Genomic DNA, 21,933 nt, shown 5'->3' with positions numbered 1-21,933 from the left:
GCTCTGGTGCTGCGAGTGCAATCTCTCACCCCTGTCCTGGGCACGCCAGGGGAGCTGAGCTTTGCTCGAGGCCAGGACAGGGAGGGTTCTGTGGAGCCCCACCAGGTCAGCTGTGCCCTCACCTGAGCTCCCAGCTCATCCCACAGCGCTGCCCCTCCCCAGGCCCCCACTGCTGCTCCTTCCTGCCCCTGGTCACACTCCCCAGGTGTCCCCAAGCCTGACTGTGGCCACTCCACATTCCCATCCTCCACGATTTATTGTCATCTTTAACGTCACAGTGAATGGGACAAACAGGGAAAAACCCCCAAACCAGTGACTGCTGCTGAGGTGGGAGGGCTTTGGGATCCTCGTCCCAGGGCTGTTGGGTGGGCAGGGATGGTTGGACTGGATGATCCTGGAGACCTTTTCCAGCCTCGCTCTGTGCCCTGGGCAGTAGGAGCCTGCAGGGAAGGGCCCACCAGGCCTTTGGCTAAAGGATGTCCCCAGGAGCTGATCCACACCCTTTGGAGGTCTCCACCTGAAAGGTGAGATTTAAATTTGCTCACGTGAGCCACCACAACTCCAACACTTTTAGTTTTCATATTTCTCAAACCAGAACCATGATAGTTAAAATTTGGGGGGTGGTGAGGGGACAGACCCTACTGAACTCGGGCATCACGTTTAAAACTCTTTAGCCTAAAATATCTCCACATTAAAATGCCAAGAAAAGATGTACCAAAGCTGTAAGCCCTCCAAAGCCCAAGATCAAAGTGCCATCATCTTTTAATGTAAACCTTTTGTTACATCAACAGTCTTAAGAGGGATGAGAGACATCAAAATAAAAACTGAGACAAACTGGGGCTTTGTAGCTGTTTTTTGTTTTAGTCTCTTCTCTCAATTTGGGCCATGAAATAGGTCAGCTCCATTACTGATCAGCCTTCCCACAAATATTTAAAACAAATTGAATTGCACACCCAATACCCATCACAATTATGCCAGGCACAATAACTAAATTAGCAATTCAACAAAATAATTGGAAATGCGATTCTCTCCATTCCAGAGCCTCCCCCGGGGGTTTGGCCGATCTATGGGGGGAAAACTCTGCTTTACTAATTCTGCAGCTAATTAGAGACACACTTGTAAATGAAGTTGTTTGTCTGAAAGTTGAAATTCTTCGCTGTGGTGGGGTTGGGGGGAGAGGATTAACACAACCCTCTGTCCCTCCCTCTGCACAGCCCAGTCCCCAAAACACCTCCGAGTGTTTCGCAAAGGTGTAATGCCCATTTGTGGAGGTACTAATTAGCAGCTGTATCATGAATTAATAAAGAATTAATATTCTATGGGGCTGGGGGGGGGGGGGGGGGGGGGGAAGATCTCGCTGTTAATTGGCAGCATTAGGAAAACTTGAGTGGAAATCACCTTTATTTGTGTGTCCAGGAGCACTCCAGGAGCTGTGCCCATGCTGGACACCATCGCCCTGGAGGGGAACTGGGGCAGCAGAGCCAGACTGGGGACGCTGGTGAGGATTTGTCCCCCCTGTGCTGCTGTCCCCAGGCGCTGCGAGGTGCCACCACCCCGCCAGAGCCGCTCCGGGCAGTCGGTGGCTGCTCCTCGGGGCTGCACTTTCCCTGCAGCACCTCCACATCCAGGTAAGGGCCCTTTTCCTGCCGGGAAGGAGCGCTGCCCTTGGAGCAAGGCTCCTGCCCCGGCCACGCTGTCCCCGTGTCGCCACGGCCCAGGTGGTGCCAGGGATGGGGACAGGGGGGAGCGGCTGCTGAACCACTGATAAGTGAATTCAAAAGCGCTGCTTAGCCCGGCTCGGGCTCTTATCTCCTCCAACAATACCGGCGAGAAGTTATCACACTTAAAGCGGTTCGTGTTACCCTTTGAACGCTGCAGCCAGAACGGGAGCAGAAAAAGCCACCGAGAGCCCCGGAGCTGCAGAGGACACAGGAGTCACCCGGGAGGGTGGCACAGCTGCAGCCCCCAGCCCCGAGCAGGGCAGGGCCGGGCTGTGACAGCCCCGCACCGCCCCAAAATCCCGGGAAGGGCGGGTTCAGAGCCCGCGGTGCCGCCCGGAGTCCTGGGGACCAAAGGGCGGCGTTGGTGCTGCTGAGATGAGCGCAGGGCTGGGACGGGCACGGAGCCTCCGCTCCCTGGAACCGGCGGGGACAGGACGTGACACTGCCGGGATTTTCCATGGGAAATGTCACACCAGCACCAAGAGCTGGGCAGGCCCACGCTGCTGGAGCAGCCCACGCTGAGCTGAACCAGACCAGGGATGCTCATCTGGCACAGGTGACAAACACCCAGCCCTTCCCTGTGCCCACGGACCCTGCTCCCCACAGCTCCTGGGTGGGGCTTTGCCTGGGACGGGCTCTGCTGGACATGGGGCCATAAGGTCATCAGCGGATCCTGAAATCCGGGTGCTTTTCCACCTGGATCAGAGAGCTGGGGAAGGAGGGAGGGCAGGGAAGGGAAATCGATGCCCTTCCCTGGGAGCTGCAGCTCTGCTCCTCTGCCGGGGAACAGAGATTTACCCATCCCTGACAAATGCTGCTGTTCCACCCAGAGTCAATCCTCACCTGGCACCCTTTGCCGTCTGAAGGAAACCAGGACGCGTTCCCACGGGGCAGGGAGGGACCCGCTGGGGCCGTTCCTGCACGGATCACACCGGGACAAGCAGCTCACAAACCTCTTTAATTGGAGTGCCCAAACCCCAGCCAGGGACAGGGCAACTCTGCGGGACAAGCCATGGCCAACACATGGATCAGTCACACCAGAGAAGCCCCATTTCTCATTGATTCCCTTTATAGGGATTTACTCTAAACCCCACAAACCCCTCCCAGGAGTCACCTCTGTCCTGTGCTGGGACCCTGCCTCAGAGTCACGAGCAGCTGCAAGAATTGTGTGTGCAGGATCGATGCTGGGCTGGAAAAGTCGCTGGGATGTTCCTACAGCAGCGACATCCCGGCACATCCCCGTGTCAGGGTCAGCAAACACCCCCGTGTGTGTTCAACAACAGCCAGAATGTGAACTGGGAGCTCTGGTGCCTGCACGGGAGCACCTTTCCTCTGTTTTAAGGCCATGTTAATTATGTAAATGACATTTAAATCCTCCTGACTGGTGAAAAATGAAGTCACCCGTTCCCAATACGCAGCCAAGGACCAGAACAGGGCACTGAGCCCCCCCAGCCCCCAAATCTCCAAGGTTTCAACACAACCGTGGGGGACCCAGCTGCAGGCAGGGCTGGATTGTGTCCCTCCCCCCCCACTGTGCCCAGGCTGCAAAATCAAGGTCAGGAATTTAAAAGGAATAGTTAAAAATGGATTGTCTTTAGGAGGAAGCATTCCAGGCTGGACAGGGAGTGTTCAGCCAGGCTCAGTGTGCCCCACTCTTCCCTCTGATTTAGCAGGATTTGCTGCTGGTTCTGGGAGGATTTTAGGGACAAACCAGAGGCTGGAGAGAGCTGGCTCTGCTCCTGGGCAGTCTGAGGGAGTAGCTGAGGGCAGGAGAAGCTGGGAGAACACCAGGAGCTCAATCCTAATTCTGCTCCGCTTCTTCTCCGTTCGTGACTTTTCCAAACAGCGACCGATAAAGCTCCGTCCTGGGGAAAAAAAGGTGGAGAGGGGAAAGTTACTTGTCAAGGTCAAAATGGAAGCCAAGAGGCTGCCACAAACCCTCCACTCCTTCAAATGGAAAGGCCTCGTGTAATTAAAAATGCATTTGAGAATCTTTGTTAATAAATAAAGGCAGAGGGGGGGAACTTGTGTGAGCCCAGTCCCAGGCAGGACAGAAATATGGAAATATTCCAGTGTGGCTGGATATTGGATCTCCAGAGAATGAGGGCTTCTATAAGTTTGCCCTTTACAGACAGGCTCTTCAAGTAAGAAAACAAGATTGAATATTTTAATAGGATGTACGGGGCCGTGAGGAGGATTCAATCACACAGCCAACGTGGGGCTGTAATTTAGTTTTCATACATTTTCTTGGACAGTACTTGAAAAACAATGAAAATGACCCAGCAACAAGATTCCAATTAATATCCCATGTGCAGCAATTCTGATAACAGGAGCGAATTTTTCTTTAAAAAAAAAAGAAGAAAAAAAAGTGGGCTGGTGTTATTTATCTTTAATTTTAGAACCACAGAACGTGAGCTGGGGGAAAGGAGGGATTCTTATAAACCAGGAATTTCTGGGCATGGAGGAAAAGGCATGGGAAGAGCTGGATTTTCCCTAACTGCAGTTCCTAAAGCCTCTGGTCAGGGGCTGCACACATGGAGGGGAGTGCTGGGTGCACGGATGGGATTTTCCCTCCCAAGCACAGCAATTTTTGGGTTTGGGCCCTGTCCCTGGTTGCAGACACCTCCATGGGAGGGTTCCCTGCCAGCTTCCAAAGGAGGAATTCCATGTGTTCAACAGTGATGGCAGGAAAACCCCCCAAGGAAGCCAGGGAATGAAGTCTCAGTGCCAGCAGTGCAGGATGGACAGATGAGGTTTTGCCCTGCCCACAGGGAACAGCCTCACACCTTCCTCAAAAACCACCCTAAAAGCATCTGGGGAAATCCAGAGGGAACTTCCTTGGATTTTTGTCTTCATTTTTGTGGGTTTGATGCTCTCCTGAGGGTACAGGAGTTCAGGGATCGATGCTGAATTTGCTCCAATCTCAGATTTTAAATAAACAGCCATTTTTCAAGCAAGCAGGGCCTGAGGAGATTCCAAGGAAGAATCTGTCCTTGCTGGCAGAGGAATGTTTGCTGGCACTGGCAGGCTGTGACATGGAAACTCCAGGTTTTGGTGGCAGGGGGGTTCCCTCATCCACCCAGGAATGGTGCTGGCAAAAAGAATGGGATGAAGCAAAATCCCAGTGGGTCTGTCTGGATAATGGCACGGCAGGGACAGACACCCTGGCACAGTGACAGCAGGAGGAGGAAAATCAGCACCCCCAAAACAGGGCAAATATTTCACCCTGAAAATAAAATATAAAATAACCCAACCCTTTCCCCCCCCCACTCCTCATCAGCCAGGCTCCCTTTCTCTTCCAGCCTCTCCCCTCAGCAGGATTTAACCATGCAGAGAGCAAAACTCATCAATCCTCCAGGTTTAACCTTGTCTCTGTTTCAATTCACCAGGGTAAGTGCAGATTTTAATACTTTCAGCCCCCTTAAGGCTATGCATAATGAACTTGGATTTTGGTTAAAAAAATATAAAATTTCTCTCCTCCACCCACAGATATTAAACATCAGACTTGAGCCACTGGGTTGAGACACCCAGTGCTACCTGGAGCTGGGGGAAAGGTGACTTTAGCTCCAAGAGGTCTGGAGGCAGCCTGTGCTGAGCAATAACCTGAGTGGGTAATTAACACAACTTCCACCTCAGGTACAGCCAGAACAGGTCGATACAGGGGTCTTCCCTGAATTAAAATTTAACTTACCCTTTATTGCAACCCACAAAAGCAAGTAATGAGCACTAACATTTTTATTTCTTTTAAACTGTCATTTAGGCTGTAGAGGGGATAATTACCTATTTCCACTGTAGTAAGGTTTTATCACCCTTAGTGAGGCATCTTCTAATTTAATATTTTTACTGTATTATCATAAAACCTGTTTCTGGAAAAAATGATCAGGAACCACACAGCCATTTGCCATAAAACATGTGTGTGTGAGTACCTTGGCTTAATTATTTATGCATCTCTTCCACAGGCAGGGGGTGGCACGTGGCACCTCCCTGCCTGAACACTGCTCCTTCCAGGGCAACAATATTATTTTTAAATATTAAATAAAAGCAGCTACAGCCAGTCCAGGTGGTGAGCTGGGGTGCTAAGAGTGGCTCTCCCCCTCCAGACCCCAGGTATTGCTACTAGAGATGTTTTACAGGCACAGAACAGAGAGAGGAGTGCCCTGGGTGAATATTAATAGCTGCAGCACATTTCATAAATCTCTATGAAGCATCAAAATATAAACCACAAAAACTCCCAGCAGATCCCCAGGAATCTCCTCTGCCCCCCTGCAGTAGCACCAAATACCCAAAGGGGAAACCAAGCACGAGCCTTCATGTGGGAGGGGGAGCAGCCAGTGCTGGGCTCTTCTGTGTAATTACAGTCATGTTATTTCCTTTTTTTTAAATATAGTTCTGTAAACCAGCAGAAGAACAATATTAAGGGGGGAAATTCAGAATTCAGTTTCTGGAGGGTGGTTTTTTTTATTAAAATAGCAACAGTGCTCCAGTCACTGCTGCGCTCTTCAGTAAAAAAACCCTCCAACCAATTTCTCTGCCTTTTCCCAAGTACCTTTTACTTCTTCTCTTACCCAAAAAAAGATAATTTAGAATAAGCCACAAGCATTACTGAAATGAGTATATCCCCATTCCTACTGCCACCCTCCACTGGGAACTGTGAATTTCTAATTCACAAAAACTGGAAAAGAAGATGGAACACGAAACCCGTGAAAACAGACTCCTGATGGAAACCAAAGTTGGCTGATGGTTTCCCTGGAAAACTCTCTGTAGCAGACTGGCTCAGCTGGGCAGAGCAGGATGCTGGGAACACCAGGTTTGGGGGTTCAGTCCATGGATCATTCACTGAAGAACTGGACTTCATGATCCATGTGGGTCCCTTCCAACCTGGAATAATCTGTGAAATGTTTTGTCCAGTGGTGTGAAATTCACATTAAAGTGCCCAGCAAGCAGAGCAGGTACCAGGAAGATAAAACAAAAGCTGAAGCCTTTAATTTCTCAATAAAAATGAGTATTTATCTTAAAAAAATGAAATGAAAGGAACAGCTGCTCCAGGTGAGCCTGGTGTGCTCAGTGCCCAGCAGATTTTACCCCGCTCCAAATCCCAGCTACTGCTGCTCCACACCTTCTGTGGGAAAATGCAGGAAGGCAACAAGAGCTGAAACCATTTATTCTCAGCTTCTACTCAAAGGCTGAACCAGCCCCAGCTCCCAGTCAAACCCTAAAGCAAAGTGGGATCTGCTGTGCATTCCCACACCTCCCAGCACACACTCCCTGCTCCGTGTGGGATCACTGGGCAGAGGAGCAGCCCCAGGAGGTGGCACTCACCCTCTTCCCGAAATTCCGGCCATAAATCCCTGGCCAGACGACCCCAATGGCCCACCCAGCTCCTGAAGGGGGCTCACAAAGGGCTCCTGCCATTCCCTCCCTCCCAGGCAGGTCGGGATCGGGTCCTTGGTGCCTCTGCAAAAGCTTTTAGCCCCACGGCTTTAATTTATGGGAGGTGACATGTGACCTCTGGGTTTGCCCCCTGCGAGCAGGCACAGGGTTTATAAATATTTCAGAAAGCTGCTTCTGGCCCCAAGCAAAGGCACTCTTCTGCAGGTTTGGAGGGGCTGGATGTGGGGATGGGGTGAGGAGAGGGGGGCAGCAGGGAGATGGAGCTCACGGCTCTGTCCCCAGACATGACCAGCCCTGGGGTCCATCCCTGCTGTCCCTGTCACCAATTCCAACATCCCCTCCACCAGCACTCAGCCTCCTGCCCAGCCTGGAGCTCGGGACACGGGAATGGAGCAGAGGTGGAACCTTTCTCACCCTGATTTTGGTCCCAATCCCATTTTCATAGGAGCTTTTGCAGCACAAAGCACAGAAGATGTGGAGACCTAGCAAAACACAGGGATGTGCAGACACCTCCACGCTGCTCCACTGCCTTGTGTCCCAGCAGCCCCAATTTCCCCAGGAAACCCATGAAAAGGTGCCTTCCCTGGTTTGGGATGGGCATTTGAGCAGAGCAGGCTCTGGGATGCTGCTGGGACGTGCCCTGTGCAGAGGAAACCATTCTTTGTGTTCCTCATATTCCGAGGACGATTTCCCTCTTTCACAGCTTGCCTGTTTCGTAACAGATTTGATGCAGGAGAAGACAAATTGTCTCACAAAGGGAGAACGACAAATCATCTCGCAGCCCTTAACAGGTTATATTTTTTCCCCTTTAAGAAGGAAATTTCCATACCAGAGGCACCTGTCTTCCTGCCAGGGATGTCAAACATCAGCTGTGGGGACACGATGATTCCAGCCCAGTGCCACCAGCGGGGTCACACTTCAGCTAAACCCACACAGCCCCTGCTCCAGCACCAGCCCTTCCAACAGCCCTGGATGAAGGACAGGGGTGCTACACTGCACCTCCAGGAGCTCACCCAGTCACAGGCTGGGGGGATTTGAAATAAAACAAACAGAATCAGGCACAAAGGGCAGAGATTTCAAGGCCAGGTTGCACGAGGCTTGGAGTGGAAGGTGTCCCTGCCCATGGCAGGGGTAGAACTCGATGGGCTTTAAGGTCCCTGCCAACCCAAACCAGTCTGGGATTCTACAATACCAAAGCTGTGGTGCCTCGGGATCAATCCAAGCAGGTTTAGTTTCACAGGATAATGTCCTTTTCCTCTGGTTCCAGACTGCCCTCCATGCTCCTGCTACTCCCTTTGTTTCCCAAAGCAGGACATCCTCTCTTGCAGGCTGTGCCTAAACGAACCTGAGGCATTTTCCTCGCACCAACAGGGTCACTGGGGTGTGTGCTGTGCAGCACAGGAGCTGCTGGTTCAGTTCCTCCCTAACCCTAGCAGGTTAGGGCTTTGCTTCCTCCCAAGAACTCTGTGGTGGTGAACACACTGGATTGACAATCGCCGAGCCCAAATTCCTCCATTAATCTGCTCTCATGGTGTTTTAATACCCCAAGTACAAAGTGAGCCAAGTTAAAGGCTGGTATCTCACCAACCTTTTTTTTTTTTTTAATTTTTTTTTTATTAAACTCTTATGTCATATAAGTAAATTAATCTTTTAATACCAGGATTTCCTGCTACGTACCCCCCTCTGCTTGCAGCAAGACACACTGTGACAAAGCAACTGCACTGAAGGGAGAATGCTGATGGGGAAAATGCACCAGGCCTGCCTGGATCCAAGGGAAAGGCTCTAATCCAAACCTCACTGGCAGCTGGATAATCAGGGTGTTAATTCAGCCTCCCAGCAGGCACCACTCTGCTCCTGCAAGAGCAGCAGAGGGCTGGAGGCTCCTGTGCCACCCAGGACACCTGAGGCCATCGGGACTGTGGGGCCATTTCCTGCACCTGCATGTGGGATTTAAGGAAGTGATTCCTGCCTCACGTTGTGGTGACACTGCGTGGTTTGACAGCCCCATCAGAGCCATCTTCTTCCCTCTGATCTCATAAAAGATGCAAATTCCTCCTCCCTAACGAGGATCCATTTGCTGAGGCACAAACCAACCTATATAAAATGGGATCTACTTCCCCATCTTCCCCCAGCTGTAAATCCCCCTTTGGAATTCCAGTGTGTCCCTCGTGTCCTGCCTGACTTTCCTGCAGAAAAGGCTCCTTTTGGCTCCTGCAGAGCCCTGGGTGCCATGTTTAATGACGATGTATGGGCGTCCTTCCCCTCGGGGGGGGTGGGGAGGGGTCACACGTGTGACACCGCCAGCCTGTGTATCAACAGCAAATTATAAACCGTGTCACTCCCAGCTAATGCAAAGCTGTAATCCTCTTTAACAGGAGATCAAATCAGTGCCATGAGTTATGTTCATTCTGTAATCTGATAAGAAATAGAGTGAGCCTCTAATAAAAGAGTAATGAGAGTCCTTAATGATGCTGTTAAAAGGTAGCGCCAGTTAAAATATTGCTGTTGTTTCAGCTGATTAGATCATTGTTGCATATTTGCACAATCTTGTTTTACCTGTCAGAATAACCTGAGTTGTCTTGGGAGATAAAGGTGTTTGGACCAAACATCTGTGTCCTCAGAGGATGTCTCTCCCTGCAAGTTACTGTCCTCCAGAGGTGAAATTAGGATGCTCACCAGACTTGGCAGTGATTTGATACCAGCCCTTGCTGTACAGTGTCTGTGTTCAGTCCCTGTTCCTCTCGCACGTGGACAGTGCAGGGATCTGAGGATTTGTGTATCACAGCTGACAGACAGACAGGATAAACCCCAAATCCACACACAGCTCTTCCCAGAACACAGACTTGTTCACAGCTGGGCTGTGAACTGGATCCACCCCAACACCTCACCTGCCCATGGCCTGCAGGTCTGCAGGGGGAATCCTGAGCCCCAGCTTGCCCATAAATACATCAGCCTGCCACAGGAGCTTTCTTCAAGTGCACACACACTCCTAAAAGAGGAGGCTTTCAGGGCTATGACTGCACAGAAGGTCTGGGTTTAACCTCAGCTCCAGCCCAGTCCTGTGTGGTATCTTTGGGAATTCCCTGAGGCTCTTGCCTCAAGGATCTCTGGGCTCAAAAGCCTTTGGAGATGGGGGCTTTCACCTCCCTGTGCCCCATTTCCCAAAGCAGAGGAGACTGGCCTGCTCTCAGCTCTTTGCACGAGGTGCTACTGAAGGATCCCACATCCTGATGGTGGGAAAAACCAAGAAAGAGAAACCACATGATGCCACCCTCAAACCCAGGAGAAATCACAACCAACCCTGTCCTGCCCAAGACAGCTGCCCTCTCCTCTGGACAACTCCCAGCCCACACTGCCAGCTTTGCCTTTGGGTTCCTTGTCCCAGGGCAGACCATTTACACAGCAACGACCTTGGACCGATTAGAAAAACCTTGGCCCAAGAGGACAATAAATGTGTTAAAGTCTATAAACACAGACCCCAAGGTAACCATAAAAATCACTTTCCCACTGTGTGTTTTAAAATACTACCAGAGAGGGGTTAAAAAGGAGGAGGGCTGGAGGCCACCAGTGCCCCACACATTACAACATAAAATATGTGAGCACGAGGTTAAAGAGCCCTGCCCATGCTTAGGGTGCCTGGAAAATGGGCAAGGGGAAGAAGATTAATTGCCTCCACCAGTGCTGTTATCCCAACCAGCAGCAAGAGTGAGGCACAAAGTGGCAGTGGTGTTGACAAAGGCAGTTATTTGACTTGTGTGCTTCTCTCCTTGAATTCAGGCTGTAAAATCTGGAGTGACTGCTCATCCCCTTCTCCTGGCAGGGCTCAGGCTGCTCCTCCTCACAGGGATTTCTTTTCTTTCTGTTTGCCCAGACTGGGCACTGCCAAGGAAGAACCAGAACCATGGCACCCTGCACTCTGCACCACCCCCAAGCCCACCCACATCTGCAGACACATATTTATTTATTCACTGGCATTTTCCTGGTGTCTTCCTGCCCCTGTAGCCACTGGTAGAACTCAGGGAATGCTCTGCCAGCTGTTTCTACATCCATTTTATGCACAGCTCACTGGCACTGTGAAATCTCTCCCACTACAGCACAGTGCCCTGTTGTTCAGAGGTGTATTAATTTTGGGGTCATGCCTTCTAAGAGCCTGACCAGAAAAAAATAAAACTGGCTCAGAGCACAATCACATCTCTGTGAAGTGTATATGTGCATTTTCAACCCAGTAACTCACACTTGCAAACAATAAAATTGCCTGCTTCTGCCACAAAGGGAAGCTGTCACCATTGCTGCTTCCCTCTCCAGCACACAGCCCTGGCCTGCTCTTTTTAATTCATCTGCAGGTGTTGAATTCTTCTTGCCTTGTGTGATCCAGCTGTGTGCTGGACAGAGGTCTTGTGGCTCATGCCAAGGGCAGGGGGATTTTAAACAGAAATGTGAGGTGACCCCCAGAGAGTGGCTTTCATTTTCAAACAAATGACTGAGAGCAGCACATCTCTTCATCTGGGGAGAGCTGAACCGAAACACCTACAAAAGGCCTAATTTTCAGACACCCACTGCAGCATTTTGGATGTGTTCTGTGTCTGGATGCAAACACAAATGGTGTAACAGGGGAGGAAGCCAAAAAGAATTCACAAGAATTCCCACTCAAATGTGCAAGGGCTGCTGCAAAGAGGAAGCAAGGATCTGCTCCCACCTGGAACAGGAAAAGACATTATGGTCCTAAATTACAGCAGAGGCAAATTTAAGCTAAACATGAGGACTACACAGCTGGGGGAACAGCCTTGACCCTGCCACATCTATTTTTGTGGTGAGAGGATCCAAACAACACTGAAAAATCAGAGCAGCTGGGATTTGTTCTCACTTGAAAAAAAAACAAAAAAAGGAGAGGAAAAAACCAGAGTAAAGGAACTGAGAAAGATGCACTGATGAAACAGCACAGGTCCTATGGACACAGAAGATCTTACTTCTCATCTGTAAGTCCCTGCAATCCCCCAAAAGGCAGCAGCAAAAGAGCAGCAGGTATTTGGTTTCCATTTCACAAACAGACAAATGACATCTCTCCCTCACAAAGCACAAACATGTTCCACAACCCAGGGGAAAGATGTTTCTCAAGCTTTCTACATCCATTCACCGAGAAATTATTCCAGCTCCTTCCCACAAACAGCTCAGCTTTTGGAGATTGGGGTTTAAAGTGTATTGCTGAAGAAATATGGGTGGGTATGTGGGAGAGCTGTCTGGTAACTATGCACAACACTTCCCTGCTGTTTTCTTCACTAATTACCACATTTAAACATTATAGTCTTCCAATAAAATTCTTTACTCTTTAAATAGAGATAAACACAAGCAACATAAAAGTCTTGAGTGAATCTTGAGAGAACTATTCAAGTTATTCACTAAGAAAATGCGTATTAACCAGAATTTAGAAGTTGCCATTTCTGTTAGAAGACAAGTTCTTTTTAAGTTCTGATTCTACCTGAAGACACCAGGTAGCCTAACTGTGTATTTCCAAACTAATTCCATAAAACTGGGAAACTTCCAAACTGGAGGAGTTCTAAAGCAGGAATCAAAATGCAGGTGCTGAGATTTATGACAACTTCTCGTTTGGTGTTACAGTAATTACAGAGTAAAAGCTCAGCCAGGCTGCCAGGACAGATGTGACCAAGACACCCAGGCTATGATGCCAGTGACAAATGGGGAACTGATAAGAAGGAATGGAGAGGGTGACAGGCTGAAGAACAGGTCAATACCACGCTGTCATGGAGCCATTTGAGAAACATAATTAATCTCCTACTCACCTGGCATCATCATTCATTGTGCAGTGGTCAATAGGTGCCATGAAGCTCACCAGCTTGCTGTGGACATGGTACCTGAGGGGAGCAGCAGGGGAACACATCAGGAACTATTCATGAGAAGGAAATGCTGCTGCTTGAGCAGGAAGAGCCCAGCTCCCAAAGGCAAAGCTCTTCCTGGGGGCTGATCCCTATGGAGTCACCAGCTGGAGCTGGCAATTCCCCCTCCCTTTTAGAACAGCAGCAATCAGGTGTTACCAATGAACTGATAAACAGCAAATCCTTTCTCATCCCAGCAAGGAAGAGGACAGCAGCATCCATGAACTGTGAGCCTCTAACCAGACACCCAGACAGACAACCCCGAGGAGTCAGACAGACAAACACCCCCTCCCTCCCAGCCCTCCCTCAGCTGCCACCCTCATCACCTGCTGGGACCTGTGCCCACTGCAGGCAGCAGGAGCACCACACCTGCTCCAGCATCCATCTGCTACCCCTCCTTCCCTGCTCTGAGCTATGTAGGGCCCTAAGGGATAGCAAAATCCCACCCTGGAGCCGTATCCAGAGCTGGAAAATCTCACCCTGAGTAAATTGCAAATGAAGCAGGTAAAAACAAGGAAAGGATACAGGAAAAGACCTGTGCAGAGATGAGACGGGGCATGTTCTCAGCATCAAAATACTGCTGCAAGCTGTCCTGCACCTCCAGAGAGGATCCCCTCCCCATTTGGCACCCTGGGCAGCAGCCTGCAGAGATTTCATGATTTATACTGAAGGACCTGACATAAAATTTAACAGGGTACTGAGAACCTCTGAATGAAAAGGCTTTAAACCCTGTGTCCAAGGGCAGGGGATTCCAAACGCAGGCGTGTGTGTGCACTGCCTGCCTGCCCCAGCCTGAGATGTCTCATCCAGGCTGCTGCTATTTTTAGAGCTTGACAAATAGCAGGCAAAAGGACTCACTAGCATTTGCCCAGAATCACCTTTCCACTCTGTCACCTCTGCACTCCCTTTTGTTTGCCTGTGCAGGAACATTCCCTGGGGGATGCTGAGCTCACAGCCCATTTCAGAAGGCTCTTCAGGCACAGCCTCACTCGAGGGCTTCTCTGCACTCTCAGCCTTTGTCACTGCCAATGGAAGGAGCTGCCCTGGAGTCAGGAGCAGCCACAAACAACAGGTCACAGCCTGGGCTCTGCAGCAGCTCCCTGGGGACAGCCAGCATGGATCCACCCGGGGCAGGGCTCCTGCAGGGACAGCCTGGCACGGGCACGTGGCCACTCAGGTACCTCCTCTGACACGAGCTGCTTGTCCACATCTGATTGCTTTTTAAATCAGGACTTTGAAATCCTCAGTCTAGCAGATGTAAAATATTTCATTTAGTGGAGAGAAAGACACCCCACGTTGCAGCAGCACAGATCAGAAAACACTGACGTGCAAAAGAGGTGTGCAAACGCCCCTCCTCCAGAGGGAAACCTCTACCAGGTTACTTCAGCTCGATTTTTGGATGAACTTATTTCCCCTCTTAATGCCCAAATTTCCCTCGTGTCAAGTGGAAGACTGACTGCTTCTGGAAGCACCTGAAGATCCTCAGCCCCGACCATACACCAGCACATTGCATCTGAACAGGCTGTAACGCTGAACCTTTGCTAAAAAGGAAGAATTAAGGATGAAACTTGGTGTGAAATACTTGGCTCTCCAGGATCTCCAAGTCCCTCATGAGAGCAAACTGAAGCACTGCTGTCCCAGTTTCAGAGGAGAAAGAAGAACAGAGGGTCAGGGATCTGCCTAGGGTGACACCAAGTCTGTCAGTGGAAGCACCAACTATTTAAAAATACCTATTTGGGCTCTGCTGGCCTATTCTGAAAAACACAGGAGCTTAACTGCACCTTAATCCTAACCACAGACAATGAGACTTCTTTTCTTTTATTGGTATTTCCCCTGCAGGGTGAGTACAACTTTTATTTAAAGAAGCAAAAAGAGGCACCTCAGATATAAGAGGCAACTGACTGGGGAGGGGAGAGCTGCTCTCCCAGGACTGCTGAAGGCACAGATTGCACACAAGGAGAGACTTCCCCATTATTCCTGGAGGTTTACGAGGCTGCCTCAGTTGGGTGATGTTGTCAGGAGTTTTGACTGAATCATGAATATATCCAATTATGTGTGATGCTGACAGAAAAGAATATTGATAGTCAATAATTATAGGCTTTTCAGGCCAACAAAGTAGCTCTTCCCTCTTTCAATAAATTATCTTATGACATCTATCTTAAAAATTGCTATGCCAGGCCTGACCCAGACTGACTCCACTGACTTTCTATCAGATGCCATCTAAACTCAGGATTTATAGTTTACTCACAAAGGATGGTTAATGTGGTGGATTTTTCAGGAAGCAGAGCAGCTTTTCAGCATCCTCCCTCCTCCACCACAAATCATGCTGAACTCAGGGAGACTCAGACCTGCTCTGCAAAGGGGGGAAACACCTCCTGCTCTCCAGGCTGCTTCCCTTTCCACGGGGAAGATTCTTCCACCAAGTTCAACCCAAAAGAGTGATCCAGGAGGGAAATGATCCAGAGGTAAAGGAAGCTGTGATGTGAGTTACCAATAAAGAGAGATCTGACACCAAATTCCGACTGGCACTCAGTGGGAAACAGAGATTTACCTGAGGTATTTCTGCACATCTTCCCTGGGAGCTGCTGCCCATGCCTCAGTCAGCCAAATATAAATTGCACAAGAGGGGTTTATTGGCTCTCGCTGGAAATTACAGCCCCAAACGGCTCCAGGACATTTGAGCACCTCTCTGGTGTTTCCTGAGACCAAGAAACTCTCTTGCCAAGACTGACTGGGGCATGCTCAAAGGCTGCATCCACCAAGCCCTTATTCCAGGCTCCAGGAACATCAGGATTCCCCACTGGCTGCTCCAGAGCAAGAAATGCCCTAAAAATCACAGATCAGCCAAGAGGCCTCAGGGCCAGCTGGGGTAAAACACACCCAGAGCTTTTTTTGGCAAAATCAGGACTTGTGTGTGCTTGCAGGAGGTGTCACCCACCGGATTCTCCTTCCTTTGCTGGCTTTTCTGTCCACTTTCTTCTTTATTTTGCTCCGTAACTTCTGGATGGCCAGCCACTGCCTGGGGAATGCAGAACAAGAGGGACACAACTTCAGAGCCACCAAACACTCCCAGAAAGACTCTGTGATCCCCAAGTGTGTTAAAAGCTCCACTTCTCAAACACAACTTCCTCAAATCACAGAAGTTTCCAGCAGGGAAAAACTTCTCCTGGTTATAAATATTTTTTTTCTTAAACTGAAACGAGCGTCATCTCACCTGATTTATACAATGAAAACTCGGCATCAGGGAAAAAATCTAACAAAATCCAATTACTGCAATCTTAATATAATCTTAATTACTGTAATCTATTTTATTGTAAAGTCAGATAAATGTACAACGCAATCACCACTTAAATGTAATTTTGTCTATATCGTGTTAAATTATAGTGAATAGCTTTCCATAATATTCCAGACGTACACAAAATAAATTTGACACTTTGCACTAAAATTTGGGTGATATTTTACAAGGAGGAAAGTTGTTTCACCGTCACAAAACTTCCTGATGCATCTTCTTCCCCTCCCTACAGACACCTCCCCCCTGCCACAAAATTGTTTCAGGGAAGAACCCAACTCCAGCTTTTCCAGCTCTCCTTGGCTTTTACACTTTTCTAAATCAGAGCCTGTGGCTATTTCATTGTACACTGCTCATGAAGTGTAAAAGCTTCCAAAATAGCATTTGGAAGATTCTTTATTTACTAACTCTAGAATTAAACAGAGAAATAAGAGCTCCCCTGCATGGAATTATAGTTTACTTCTGCGTGCAGGAAACATTCCCTGATACTGTTTTAATTGTACAGCATCTTTTCTTACAGCAGGGATACACAGCAATTGCTTCAACTGCTGTCAGAAGGTTTGTTCTTCTAAAACAACAGCAAAGCAGACTTAATAAAGAGAAAAAACCAAATTTCAGCAGCGGGCAGGCACTTTTGTGATTCCCTGATTCCCTTAGTGCTGCAGGAACCACTGAGAGACAGAAACACCTGCACCAAGCCTTTCCAGTGGGGAAACATCTCCAGAGGATCACAAACAGCTTAAAAGTCAGACTGGGTGATCCATACATACCTCAGGAGTGTGTCACAGAGGATGAGCTTCCTGACTAATGCCACAATGCCTTTTTCCAGATTAGCTCAGTACTTTGCCCTCTACAATGAGCTGGACTAGAAGGGCACAGGTCACTCTGCTGGGCTGCAGTGCTGGGATGAAGGCAGTGATGTTCCAGACATTCCCACTCACCTGCCCATGGCCACCTGGTCGTTGGGGTCCAGGGAAGTGGTTTTACGCTCTATCAGTTCTCGCAGGAGCTGCAGGAAGGACAAAAATCCCATCAGGAATAAGCACGGCTGCTGTGCATCCAGCTCCCACGGGCAAGAGGCCTAACAGGGGCAGATCTGCAGGAAAAGCTCAGCCCCACAGGGCTCCCCCCCACTCCTGGGGGAAGGGGAGGGCAGGGGGAACTGAAACACTTCCCAAACAGAAGTTGGGCAGCGCTGCTCGCTTGGGAACAGCACAGCAAAATCCTTTCTATAGCTCCAGCAGGAATGCTCAGGCAGCCTTTTCTATTTCTTTGCGTGGCCTGAGGGCTGAGGTTTGTCCTCTTTGCTTCCTGCAGCCAAAGAATGTTGTAAACAGCCTTTCTGGATCCTTGACTGGTGCTGTGCGTTTATCACCACTCACTGTAAACCGTGTGTGCTGTGCCCTGGGTATTTGCCAAGATATCAACACAAGGAACAGAAATAAACCCTCCAAAAGTGAGGGGAACAAACTGCTTTATGGATGCCTACATTTCACCCACCAGTGAAGTTACTGCCTCAGCTCAGAAACACCCCAAACAGACCCACTGGGAACCAGAATCCAGGCAATTCCAGAAAGCCAGGGAAGAAAGGATGCAGGATGCTTTTGCTTTCCTCTCCTTCAAGGCATACCTCACACTACCAGAAAAAAGAGTGATTCAAACATAATTAAAAACCTGCCACTGGGTTTTTTTTTTTTTTCCTACTTGTTTGTTTTTGGAGATTATTACTGCAGCAATTACATTTAAAAATTCCAGGAGCCAGGCCACTGGTTTATTATCACTAGAAAACAGCAAGCTACTTCTCTGCCCTGTTTATCTGATTGATTCCAAACATCTTTCTGGCACACAATCTATCAGTTTATCTCTGCCACTTCATCACAGTCACTTCTGGCAGCTAAATACAAGATCCAAATCCAGTGTTACACAGACATACGACACAGTAAACCTGTGTAACACCGCCACTCTGTAAACAGCTGCCCTTAAGGCTCAGCAGAAATGGGATCTTGGTTTCCAGTCAATATTCTGTCAAAAGCAAGGTGGGAGGGAGGCTTGGAACAGCAGCCAGAAGTGGTGCAGAGAGGTGAGAGTGGTTTCCTCCTGCTCCAGCAGTGAGGGGTGTTTGCTGTCTCCTCTGATCCTGCTCGTGGCACGAGGCACGGAGGAAGTGCTGAGGCACAGGAGATGGTCACAGGCACTCCCTGTGCTCCTGGGGAACCAGCAGCAGGACATCTCCACAAATCCAGACTGAAAGACCAAGAAGAGCCCCAAGATCTTACAGCTGCGCCCACACTGGTTAGAACAGTGCCAGAGGGCAGGGATGGGTGGGATATTGGGAAGGAATTGTTCCCTGGGAGGGTGGGCAGGCCCTGGCACAGGGTGCCCAGAGCAGCTGGGGCTGCCCCTGGATCCCTGGCAGTGCCCAAGGCCAGGCTGGACACTGGGGCTTGGAGCAGCCTGGGACAGTGGAAGGTGTCCCTGACTATGATGGGGTGGAACAAAGATGAGTTTTAAGGTCTTTTCCAACCCAGACCATTCCAGGATTCCAAGATGCATTTTTGGGGCAGGTTCCTAATGCTGAACCGATTCTGCTGACCTTGGGGCTGACAAGGCCTTCCAGTGCTCCAAATGCTCTTCCAGTGCAGTGTCAGCTGGGGACTGGGGACACTGCCTGGGAGACCAGAGCAAGGGAAACAGGAGGGAGAAGCAAAAAAAAAAAAAAAAAAAAAAACCAGGAGCAAGAGTGAAATTAGGAAATGGAAATAAAAGCTGTGAAGCATCTTGTTACATCTAAATAGCGAATGTCTCCGAGCTGAGGTTATAAATCATGCTAACAATGGTTACTAAAATAAAAGTGGATGTAGCCAGAGGCTACCACTGAAAAAGTCAGCCCAGGCCTGCCTGGCTGCCTTTGGTCTTTAAGGATTTGATTAGTTTTCTGCTTTCTGGTTCAGAGTCTTGCATCCAGCCCCTGCTCCAGAGCCAGCCAGGGCTTGGGATAGAGAGTGAATGATAAATTCATTTACTGAATAAAGCAACAGTGTTTTCCCAGCACAAGACTTAAACCACTTCCCAAACGGTAATATTTCATTAAGCCTGGCGATTCTGCTTAAAATTTATTAGTCAAAACAGAAAACTCTCATCAGACCCCATATATTCCATTCGGAGTGATATATGGTGTCTCCCAGTGTCTAATTATTAACTAGGAAGTGTGAGTAAATCACCATCAGCCTTAAGCCCTGATGTGTGAAGACAGAGTTAGGCAATTGCAGCATCAAAAGGCTTTGATTTGAATCAGATCCTGTTTTGTTTTCCCTCCTTCACCTCTTCCCTGAACTTGCAGAACCTCAGCTCAGTCTCCCATGGCAGCAAACACAACTGCAAGGAAGCACAGCCACATCCCACAGCTCAGCTCCCAATGCCAGCTGCTCCTGCCAAGAGCTGAGACCAGGAGGACAAACCATGGGAGCAGAGGGAAGCTGTCAATGCCAGCTGGATTTTGTTTGGGAGGAAGTGGTGATGTTTGCCAGGAGAGCTCCTGCACGCCTGCTGCTGAACCCAAAACCTGTGCTGACACCAAAGCCAAGATCCCTGCAAAGGGCTTCCTAAAGAATTCCCCTGAAGGAGTTCCCCCCCTCAGTGCCAGCGAGAGATGCACAGCGAGCCCACTGCACAGAATCAGAGGGATTTGGAAATGCCATCAGGGTGTTGTCCAAGGGTAATAGAGACTCATTTCTCATTTTAGAGGTCAATTTTCATTTTAGAGGTTAGGTCTCATTTTCATGCACTGTCTATCAGTGTTTCTAATCCCACACTCGCTGACCTTTCTGATTTGCAGACCCCTAAGAATTTCCAGTTGAGACAAAGAGCTAAGGAGAGCTGAAATCAGCCTCGTGACAAAAGGCTCACTTGTCTTAGACCTTACAGAGCAAATCAAATTTAAAAACAAAAAGTCCATCTACAGATCCCCTTTCAAGCTCCCACTCAGTAGCAAATGTGTAACAACATTCGGATTTCTACCAACACCAGAGAAAATTTAAGTTTGCAGCTCAAATATTATTTCAACCCCCCTTGAAATGCTTTTTAAAAACTTAATTTTCTGCAATCCATGTATAAATGCCTAAAATGCATGCTAAAATCACTGGACAGTCTCTTTTTAAAACCCATTTTATTCAAATTCAGGCTTGTGTAAGATGCACAGATCTGCCTATTTTCTAATAACCCATTAAGAGAAGTTCCAAATCAAGCTTTAAAATGTGTTATTAACCATCTTCCCAGCCATTTGAAAGATACATGCCTGTGATAAGAGTATTGTATTGCCATTAACCTGTGGGATGGTTCGAGACATCTCTTATTCACACAAAACTCTAAATGCATCTCATTAAAGCCACAAGATCAGCTGTCCATATTAATCACTCACTGGTTTAATTAAGGTAAACCAGCTTGTCACAAAGCCAGGCTTCTCTCTATTCTTCACTATTATCGACTTTTAATAGTTCCCTGGATTGGTAATTCCTTGTTTATGGCATTATCAGATCCCTGGGAGAGCAAACCACACTGTGGGCCCAGGAAACTGCTCGGGACACAAGGGGAAATTCACCCCATCAGTAAAGTTTTCCAAAGAGTCACACAGTAGGATTTAAGGATGCTGACCTTGGGAGAAATCCCAGCTGTGGAAGGATGAGAACCCTTCTTTGAAAGCTTTGCTGTTTCCTTGGATGTTTCCCCTCCACTCTGGCTCCTCTCTGGTGCCCAGACAGGGCTGGTGGCCGTGGGCTGTCACAAAATGCAGTGACACACAACACAACCAAAACCAGGGGAGGAGGGAGCAGGAGAGCAGAGGAAAAAAGGGATTATGCATATTCCCAATTCTCCTTAGGCATACCTGCTGCCAGCAGTGATGAACATTTGTTCTGGGAAGAGCTGCTACCAGTGGAACACTTAGCATATGAACACTAACCTAATTCCTGTTGGAAATAAACCAATTTCCACTCTCTCCTTTACCAGAGGAGTATTTCAACCTAACAATAAAATCTCCACTGTAGCATGTCAGAGCAGCAGCTCCCTGGTAGCAGGCTGGAATTTTAAGTCTTAATGCTGCAATATCAGCGGTAATGAATTCTACGTAAATATGACTTCTAAAAATAAAAAGCCTTTTTCTTCCCTAAAAACCATGTATGAAGGAGAATTTAAAGGAAAAGGAACTGGGCTCCAGCCTCTCGCTCCTGCCAGTAATGAGGAACCTTCTGAAACACTTTAACTATTCCCAGCCAGTGCAACCCAAATAAAAATATTTCACTGCATTATTCAGATCAGCTTTCCACCTCCCTCCAGTATCGGCCATGACAATAAAAATTGTAACTGCTTGTAAAACAAGTGAGAAATAGGAGAAAAGGCAAAGTAGGATGCACAGGCAGAAGAGAGTTAAATCCTGAATCATCACAAAACTCCACCAGACCCACCTGCTGAATTCTACCAAATATTAAGACCTGGACAAGAAAATTGTTTTTCCAGAAGAAAAACAGATTAATTAAAGAGCTTTTTATTATAATCTATAATAAAACAGTCTAGCTACTTACTCTGTTACCATTAACCTGTGCACATTCATCAAATCTTGGTTCATTTTTACTTGCCTAATTTCACA

General features: G+C 48.5%; 1 protein-coding gene across 1 annotated transcript in view; it reads right to left on the bottom strand.

Annotated features, from left to right (window-relative positions):
• Positions 1–2,666: 2,666 nt before the first annotated feature.
• The window catches only part of AATF (apoptosis antagonizing transcription factor), a 37,266-nt gene continuing 17,999 nt past the window's right edge, over positions 2,667–21,933 (bottom strand). Inside the window, exons 9-12 of the mRNA XM_042026432.1 lie at positions 17,234–17,301; positions 15,942–16,022; positions 12,911–12,982; positions 2,667–3,586 (exon numbers count right to left, since the gene is read on the bottom strand). Of these exons, the coding sequence (XP_041882366.1) occupies positions 3,523–3,586; positions 12,911–12,982; positions 15,942–16,022; positions 17,234–17,301 (285 nt within the window). The 3' untranslated portion in view covers positions 2,667–3,522. The remainder of the gene's footprint in view (positions 3,587–12,910; positions 12,983–15,941; positions 16,023–17,233; positions 17,302–21,933) is intronic.

Source organism: Corvus kubaryi, unplaced genomic scaffold (assembly GCF_017639235.1).
Source record: "Corvus kubaryi isolate FWS band 111438036 unplaced genomic scaffold, C.kubaryi_AGA036_p1.0 37284, whole genome shotgun sequence".
Classification (NCBI taxonomy): domain Eukaryota; kingdom Metazoa; phylum Chordata; class Aves; order Passeriformes; family Corvidae; genus Corvus; species Corvus kubaryi.
Note: the sequence above shows the minus strand (reverse complement) of the source record. Positions and strands in the feature narration are given on the sequence as shown.